General features: G+C 37.8%; 1 protein-coding gene across 3 annotated transcripts in view; it reads left to right on the top strand.

The window, feature by feature from the left end:
- The window catches only part of SLAIN2 (SLAIN motif family member 2), a 47,137-nt gene extending 37,884 nt beyond the window's left edge, over positions 1–9,253 (top strand). For all 3 annotated transcript variants that reach the window (XM_042467909.1, XM_042467911.1, XM_042467910.1), the window contains 2 exons: positions 1,613–1,928; positions 6,272–9,253. In XM_042467909.1, coding sequence (XP_042323843.1) covers positions 1,613–1,928; positions 6,272–6,338 — 383 coding nt within the window. In that variant the 3' untranslated portion in view covers positions 6,339–9,253. The remainder of the gene's footprint in view (positions 1–1,612; positions 1,929–6,271) is intronic.
- The last annotated feature ends 357 nt before the right edge of the window (positions 9,254–9,610 follow it).

Below are 9,610 nucleotides of genomic sequence, written 5' to 3' on the forward strand. Positions count from 1 at the left end.
CTATACCTCTTGAATCTCTTAGTTAGTGTCTTGCACCCTTTCCATACAAGTGATTTTGACTGTCAGATATTACCTTATATTTAGATCACTTTTTTTAGGTATGTAGTGCTTACAGTAGAACCAGTAATACAGATTTCTTTACTGATAGGATTCCAAGATCTGCCAGAAAGAATCTTTCTGAAGATTCTTAGAATTACAAAAGTGTGGTGCTTCTGTGTATATCCTGATACTTGAGCTTTATTTTTAATAGTAAACCTGAACTGAGCTTACTGTTTTCTTCCCACGAGAGTCTACTACTGTTTACTGCAGTGCAGACTTTATCAATTTCATCTGCCTGATTTAGGTGGAATAATAATTTTGTCATCTTTGTTAAGTAGTTGGAAATTGAAAGCTGTTGTTAATCTACTGCAAACAACTCAAAGATCTAGCTGTAGAACTCAATCTGTCTTCTCCCATGTCCTAAGATGCATGGTTTTATAGCTTAGATTTTGAATTAAAAGGTAATTGTCACTTTCAGTTCATTCGGACTTAAATGTGCATATTAAAAAGTACCACATTATATTTCAAACTAAGGCCCGATAGAAACGGGCAACAAGCGCCGTCCTAGGGCCGAAATTAGGGCTCAGGAGCGTGGAGCGACTGCACACTCCTGAGCCCTACTTGCGCCATAATGGTGCTTCCCCATCTTCATGGGGGCCACCATGATGACATACGCGTGGCACAGCATCCAAATGGTGCCCGGTGCACGCCCTTTTTAGGGCTCCCGGAAGCTGTGGTGTTTGATTGCTGCAGCCTCCGTGTGGTGCAGAAAATGTGGTGTCTTGGTGGTCATTTCTGCCCGTCTGTATCGGGCCTAACTTGGCCACTATATTATTGTATGAAGACATGTAAAGAGTGCCACTTTCTTATTTTTTTTCCTTCCAGTCATCAAATTGTATCTTATGAGGTGGTAGAAATAGTTCGAGCAGAGAAAGTATTCAAAGAGATAGATCTAGTTCAATTATGTATAAAATTCAGCATTTCAAATAAGAGCTTAATAAATTGTAGAATAACACTTTTTCATAGATCTGGATGAAATGACTGCAGTCTTAATTTTTGTTGAAAATACCACTTGTTTTCTGACAGGATACACAGCATATCTCTGGGTATCTGTGAACAATGTTTAAAATAATGGTATGTAAGGAACAAACTATAAAAATCAGTGCTGTGCTAACCTGTAGTTGGAGTTACTGAACAAAACAACCATGTCCAAATATAGATGTAATCAGTAATTAGCTTATCTGAATACGACAGAGAAACAAACACATTTTTGTTATGGCTTGCTATGAAAGCATAGCTCACAGCAATCATAAATGGAAGCAGGCTACATGTTGAACCAGACATCAGATTGTTAATCTCTTTGAGTAGAATGTTATAAGCATGTGATAAATTAAGCATCTTCTTTCTCAGAAGTTATTGTTTCTCTCCAAAGATACTTGAGCATCAGCATAGCTCATATTCTGTGTTAATCTCCACTGTATTACACATGCCTTTCAGTTTCTGTCTGTTTTTAATCTAGAAGTATTTTGATGCTCTGCTATTGAAGTGTGACCATTCTGTTTTAATTTTCCAGTTCCCTCTCCCAGTAAATTTCGTTCCCCAGCAGCACCATCTCCTCTGGCTCTGAGGCAGCCTGTAAAAGCATTTAGTAACCATGGACCTAGCTCTGCTGTTCCAGAAGTCATCCAGCTTCCACATAGCAACTCTTCACCAGTGCAGTTAGCAGCTCCCAATTCAGCCTCTCCAAGTCCAGCCAGCAACATCAACAGTGCTACACTTACAAGACCTGCAGGGACAACAGGGATGAGGAGTGGCTTGCCAAGACCTAGTGCCCCCTCCACTGGGAGCATACCAGTGCCTCGTAGCAAACTTGCACAGCCTGTTCGCAGGTGAGTTTGTTGCTTTGATTTTCATATTGTGGAAGCATTTCCCTGGCAGAAAATAAATACTGTACATGCATACCATGAACACTAGTGTGGTATTCTATTTTATTTCTAAGCTTAAGGGCAGAGTGAATAATTGGGGAAACCTAGAAGTTTGTGGAGTACAAATTTATATTAAGCAAACTGTATAAGGTGGATTTTACTGTGAATTATTGTTAAAAACACCTGCTTATGTAAATTCTAAAGCAAATGCAGTTCATTATCCTTATTGATAGTTGGATAGTTGGGGCTGAGGCTGGTAGCACGGCTGATGTCAGCCCTTTAGTTCACATTGGAGGTTTCAAATCAGGCTCAGAGTCATTTAAAACAATCTTCAGTGCATTTATTACTATATATTTATATTGGTCATCTTTCAAGACTGTGGTCTTCCAAAGGCAGATCGCAACATAAACTGTTATAATATTGCAGGTCATAAGTGGGGACAAATCTGGTTTATATCCCCAGTCAAAAATCCCTCATATGTCTCAGGATATAAAAAGTCCAGTCAACGTACAATGTCCTTCTGACATCTTTGTTCTCCTCCTCCTGGACATTAGTTATAGGTTTGCTGTTACAACTGTGTTGCATTCTTTGTGCAAATATACTAGTAACTTACCAGTTTTGTGTCATGCAGTCTTTTGCCATGCAAAGGTAGGAATCTCCCCTCCAACCTGGCAAATCTCCAGCTATCTTGTTGGGTGAGGGAGCTTCTCATCCCCTTTTTACCTCATCTTACATTTCCTTTATATGAGCTTAGCTTCAACCTGTCATTCTTCCCTTTGTCAGTTAAATATTGATCTCCCTTGTGATCTCCCTTGTGATTGGATCTAAGTTTACCTGCTTGGCTACACATGTACAAGGCAATGTGCTGAAACCAGAATAATCCACCTCGGGCAAATGAAGCACAGCCTGTCCTTCATTCATAAGCTCCATTGAGATACATGCAGTTAGGATTCGCTTCATTCACCTCACAGTAAATAAATAAATACTTGTGACACATTGTTAACATCAACATTGAGAACAAAGAAGAAATTTCTGGCATAACTTTTATTAATTTTCAACTCCCTCTGCCACACAGGTGCAGATAACATGGGCATTAGATACCCAGCATCATTTTGTTTCATAGCCCTATTTGTTCTGTCTATTTTAGATATCATTATTGGCCCTTCCAATGGGTGACTGCCTGGAATAGCAAAAAGAAGCACTACACAGTGCAGCCTTTTGTCATTTCCATTTGGGCTAACCTGTTGACTTCTTTAAGTACTTTTGGATTCATGCAAAGAATGCAAAGGTTGCTGTGTTGAATTGCCTAAGACTCCCTTTTAAATTATCTAAATTTAAAATTTGCCTGAAGTACAGAAAGGAAAGCTGCTTCCTGGTTTTCATGCACTACCTCTTCACTGAGGAGGGGGCTTGCTGAAGGGGTAACTGACCAAATAACCTCAATGTGTATCTTTATCTGTGTTGTAGTCACTCTGAATAAAAGTAGTTATTTCATGGGCTTCATAGTTCGGCTACACATTTGAGTGACATATCTGACAAATATCGAGTTAGCTTTGGATCACAAATTTCAGACAAGTTATTAATATGCGATAATTACTCTCTTTTAACAATTTAGTACCACTAAATAACAATAGACTACCACCAATTAATTCCTGTTACAGCTGATATCATGTGTGACATCCTCTTGTCAGACAGAATCATAGAGTTGGAAGAGACTGCAAGGGCCATGGAGTACAACCCCCTGCCATTCAGGAAATCTAAATCAAAGCATCCCCGACAGATGGCCATCCAGCCTCTGTTTAAAGAAGGAGACTCCACTACACTCCGAAGAAGGAGTGTGTTCCACTGTCAAACAGCCCTTATTGTCAGGAAGTTCCTCCTAATGTTGAGGTGGAATCTCTTTTCCTAGAGCTTGCATCCATTGCTCCGGGTCCTAGTCTCTGGAGCAGCTCCTTCCTCAATATGACATCCCTTCAAGTATTTAAACAGGGCTATTGTATCACCCCTTAACCTTCTCTTCCCCAGGCTAAACATGCCCAGCTCCCTAAAACTGTGGTGCCCAGCACTGGACACAGTATTCCAGGTGGGTCCTGACCAGAGCAGAATAGAGTGGTGCTATTACTTCCCTTGATCTAGACACTATACTTCTATTGGTGCAGCCTAAAATCACATTGGCCTTGTTAGCTGCTGCATCGCACTGTTGGCTCATGTTCAATTTCTGGTCTACTTGGACTCCCAGATCCCTTTCACACGTAGTCTCGTTCAGCCGGGTGTCACCCATCCTATATCTGTGCATTTTATTTTTCTGCCCTAAGTGCAGTACCTTTCATTTCTCCCTGTTGAAATTCATTTTGTTAGCTTTGGCCCAGCTTTCTAATCTATTAAAGTCATTCTGAATTTAGATGTAAAATATAAATGATATAAAGAGTGGTTTCCCCCCCCCCCCCTAATACAAGTAGCAGTCTGATTAGCCTGTTGGCTTGGGCTCCAGTGTACTGATGTTCTGGATTTTGCAGGACAGAAGAGTTCAGAATGAGATTTGGAGTAGAAGTGCACAAATAGCTTTCCAGGATAGCTGTCTCATCAGAGCAAGTGGTTTATCTGTTGACAATTGCCAGGGAAATATTTTTGTCACCATGTCACCTCAGATATATTTAAATTTGACTGTGCGTATGTGTTTAGTGAAAAGTCTGTATAGCAGTTTACTATGGATAATGGCTGACCACAGGGCAACATTGTTTGTAATACACAAAGGCAACAGCAAACCCTCTCTGAGCAAACCTTGCCAAGAAACCACCATCTTAGGGTTGCCATAAATCGAAAATGACTTGAAGGCACATACCAGCAAAAAACTAGTTTCATGCAAAGGCTGTTTGGAGGATTTATAGAGGGAAGAACTGAATGTAGACTTGGTATGCAGAATAATGTCAAATGCCTTGTCCCTCTAAGCCATAGTCAGTATTTAATGTTACTTGATCTCCACTGATCTTCTGTTAAAATAACACATCCTTTTTTCCAGACCATAGGAAAACTCTGCGTGCAACTTTTTTGCAGATGTGACATTATAGCCTCTGTTAGTGGAACTATTAATGGGATCATCAAAGTAAGAAATAACTCAGAGATATTCTGCCTGCTTACCATTTTAAAATGTTTCTGCCGATTTGGGTATAAATTGCTTCTAGGAGGATCAAGTGTATTGGCTAAATGTCATTAAATCTCTAACCTGCCTGCCTACTTGACTGTCTGAAAGTCAGCATGATTGATAGGTCATGGGGAAAAGTTAGAATTAAGGTTTCTCTTTTCTGTCTTGTTGAATACAAGTGACTTCTGAGTGAATAGTGCTGCTCTTATCAGAATTAATTCTTAATAGATTGAAGGTGTACAACAAAGCTCTTTACATAAATTTCATTAGTTGAATTAAGCACAGTTCACTAGCAGCAAGGCCCATGTTTTATGCAGTTCTTGTGCATTTTGCTTACGTAGCACAGATGAGCCAGTAGCATGTGTCTTTTGTGGGAAAGTGCATTACATTGTTAGGATTGATTTTAGGCTAAGAGGAAGAGTGGAAGCAAGTCTTTCAGTAAGGGAGCTGCCTGAATGAATGAATAAATGAATGGATGGATGTGGGAGGGAAGGGGAGAGTCCAGAAGGCCAAATAATTCTGATAAAAACTACCTTCAGATCTAGGCCGCTCTAATTCAACATTCTGTTTTCATCAAATGTATCTGAAATATATCAGAAATATTAAAACTGCATTAATGTTAATATTGTTTATGATTCACTTAAACATCTAAATCCAATTTTAATCCTGCTGAAAATAAAGCCATTTGAATCAATGCAGCTTAAATTAGAAATGATTGAATTCCTGTTGATTTCAGTGGTCTTTGTTACTGTGGTTAAATCTGGAAGTAACCAAAATGGATTTGTTAAAATTTATCTTTCTATATGGAATAGCTTATCAGAATAGTTGTTGTTGTGTGCCTTCAAGTTGTTTCTGACTTATAGTGGCCATAAGGCGATCCTATCACAGGGTGTTCTTGAAAGGTTTCTTTAGAGGGGTTTTGCTATTGCCTTCTGCTGAGATAGTGTGACCTGCCCAACGTTACCCAGTGGGTTTCATGGCTCAGCTGAGATTTGAACCCTGGTCTCCAGAGTCACAATCCACCACCCAAACCACTATGCCATGTTATCTTTCTTCAGAATAGTAGTAGGTGCTAATACATTCAATTAAATGTGATGTTAAAGGAAGACATACATTCATCTTCTGTTGTGGGTGAAGACTTTCATGTGACTACATTTTATTTCAGAACATTGCCAGCTCCCAAAACCTATAACAACGTGAAAGATGAGAGTTGGAAGGACGGCTGCTACTAAACTACAAAGTTGCATTACTCAGCAGGTACTCCTTCACCAGGCTAAATGACAGATCAATATGCAGACTGATCAGATAAGACTTTGGGGGGTTTATAAATCCCCAGATCTCTCTGTCCTTAATTAGCACAAACTGGCAGAGATTATAAAACAGCACTTTAATGACATTAACATCAGATACTTGGTGATCACACAAATCACTTTTACATGAATCACTTTTCACCTCTGGAGCTCCCCCCTTGCTTCCTAAATTGTTATAAAAATTATTATAAATGCTCACATGATTACAATAACCAACATCTGAGCAAATACCTAAAAATGCCAAAGAAATATCCATTTTGAAAAAGCAGCATGTAAAATAGTAAGCAGTTTTTGTGAAACATCGCACATTACTTGATTTGATTTAAAGTAAAATGTGAACAATTTGGAAATCTAATATATAAAGATTTAACTTATTAATCAAAGTAAAAAAATGGATTGCAAAGTACTAATGTACTTTTGAGATTGTTGAAAACAATTGTGGAAGATTTGAACTGAGAAACAGTTGAGATAAAATGGAACAGTTGTTTCTGAAGTCTCACTAAAAGTGGTAGGGAAGCCACAACATTATTTTTTTTTAAAAAACAGTCTGGATTTAATAGGCTTCCCATATTTGAGTGGGAATGGCTTCATCCTTTTATGTTGACTTGACATATCTGATTTTATGTTATGTTGTTTTGATTGCCAAAAGGGCTTTGTATCAGTTGTACAATCTTTCTAAACCCAGCAGTTCCTGGCTCAGGAAGAGATGGCCTTTGCTATCGCAGCCACATTTTTAACACAATACACTTTTTTGAGAAGTCCTTTTTAGAGCTAGTTTCCTTGAAGAAGAAAAAAGGAAGTAGTGTCCATTAAGAAATTACACCACAGTGCTTATAGCCTGGAACTCAAGTGAGCATGCCTCTAGATAACATGAAAACAACTATGCACTTGTAACCTAGACATTCTAAGGAGATGAGTTGTACTGTTGATACCAAATGATATATTCATGTGGGTAATTGTTTCATGGTATGACGGAATCTTTATCCTTTTTTCAAAAGACGAACAAAACAAACCCAATTGATTTCATAAAATTTATTTTTACTTGTAAATACTTCTGCTGAAGTTATTGCCCATGTTAATGTTTTAACGATGTACTTTGCCTTACACCTGTATTTTTACATTGTTGGTAAAAGTTTTCTTTTAAAAAACAAAAACAAAATCCTGCCACATATGTTTACAAGGTATTGAGTTCCTCTAGTGGCTGTATACTAATCAATACTTAATAATGTTTTTGCCTTTTCTTGTTGGCAGGATACTCTACCCAGTAGAAAAACTGTTACTATTGAAACCTCAAGCCCCTTCCCCTTCCACATTTTAAAGTTGTTTTGGAAGACTGAAAATATGTTATGTGAAGGTAACAGAAAGGGAGGCCCATCAATCACAAGAGATATGCCTTTTGTTATATGGGATGATTGGACAGTCTCTCATTATGACATTTGGCTGTCAGTATGTAGCACTTGCAAAATGCTTAATATAACAAGAAGCTAGTCAGGATATGACTGAAGAATCCACCAGGCTCTGTTGGAGTACAGGGTAGATTGCCTTTTAACTTCATTCGTGCCTGCCTCTGAAAATGTGCTTTGGAACCTTTCAACAAAGGGTAACTGATTTTGGAATTTCACTCCTCAAATTCTTAGCTAGTCTTCATAGATTAGTGGATTAAAAGCCATGCAACTTTTACTTGAATTGGAAAAGTGAACAAGACACGATAGGACCAGATAACGATAGCAGAAATCTCACCACCTATGTATGGGTAACCTTTTACTGATTAAAGCAGGGCCTTTCCTATTACCATGTTTCTCACGCACAGGTTAACTGCCAAGACAGACATGCAGATGCTATGTCCTTTTTCTGATTCTCAGCTTAACTAGATTTTAAAAGTAGATATAAATACACTTCTGCTTCATAGTGGAATGATTTTTGCTGCATGAATCACTAGCAAAGTATGGGAAGCAGTGCCCCTTTTGATTGTATACAGCGTTAGTTATATTTCGCCAGTCCTCACATCCAGTTAGGTCAAAAATTATATGGCGTGTCTTCCAAAATTAACTTAACCTACCTATAGGGAAACAGAGGTCAGGATTAACAGCTGTGTTTTGTAGAGCACAAACCATGAGGTTTCCAAATGTTTTGAGATGAATCTACCTGTTTCACTTTCAAAACTTAGATCTAACAAAGTTAATACTGCAGTCTTCAGAAGTAAAGGTATTCTTATTTGTGCTTTTATTGGGGAAATACTTCACTGGTTTTCTTTCATTCAGAAATTACAGATGTTGTCTTTTTAACCAAGTTGTATTACCATATTTTATAAACTACTGTTTTTATAAAACTCAGCTGTTTAATCATTTTGAAGATGTATTAAGTTAGGGAAACATCCTGCTGCTACATCAGAATAAACATCCATCAAATACAAATTTGTCAAAGAAGAAAAACTGCCAGTTTACTAGGGGAGGCTCTGTGCATTACCAGTTTGATTACAAGGACATCCTAGGACTTTTCTGTGTTTAGAGGTTTGGATATATTGGGGAAAGTGTGAAAACGAATTTGATAAACTAGTGCCTATGATTTACTTAATTTATGTTTGATAATAGTTGTAAGGGTTTTATGAATGTGGATTATTTTTTGTGCCAACAGCTCAGAATTGTTGTATGTATGTAGGCAGAAAAGAAAGGAATTCTGCTTCCAAAGTTATTTAATTTTTCCTCAGTGTTTGAATGTTTTTTGTAAGTGTTAATAAAAAAAAGTGTAAAAAAAAAGGAAAGATATAAATATTCTTACCGCAACATTCTTTGACTCCTTTTTTAAAAAAATAAAACTAAATATTATGTAAAATGGAATATTGGAAGTTTCTTGGGGTAAATCCAAATTATTTTGGTCATTGCTGTTCTTTAAAAATGCACTGGCTTAAGTTTGAGAGCAACATTTTTAAAAGTGGTTCTGCTTTAGTCATAAGGGGATGGAAGATCTGATTTGAAGATACGACACATGAATGAGAAAAGGATTAACTCCTCCACCTTCTGAATCAGTTCCCCAAGATCATCTCTTTGTTTAGCACTGATACTAGAAATGTGCCCAGTTGTTGAGGGTAACTGCAGGAAAATGAATGATGGAAACTGGGAGTATTCAGCAAATTCACATTTCCCTCTTAAAATACAAGACCTGTCTGCCTCCATATGTGACTGAAATACACTTAA

The sequence above is a fragment of the Sceloporus undulatus genome, chromosome 5 (genome assembly GCF_019175285.1).
Source record: "Sceloporus undulatus isolate JIND9_A2432 ecotype Alabama chromosome 5, SceUnd_v1.1, whole genome shotgun sequence".
Classification (NCBI taxonomy): domain Eukaryota; kingdom Metazoa; phylum Chordata; class Lepidosauria; order Squamata; family Phrynosomatidae; genus Sceloporus; species Sceloporus undulatus.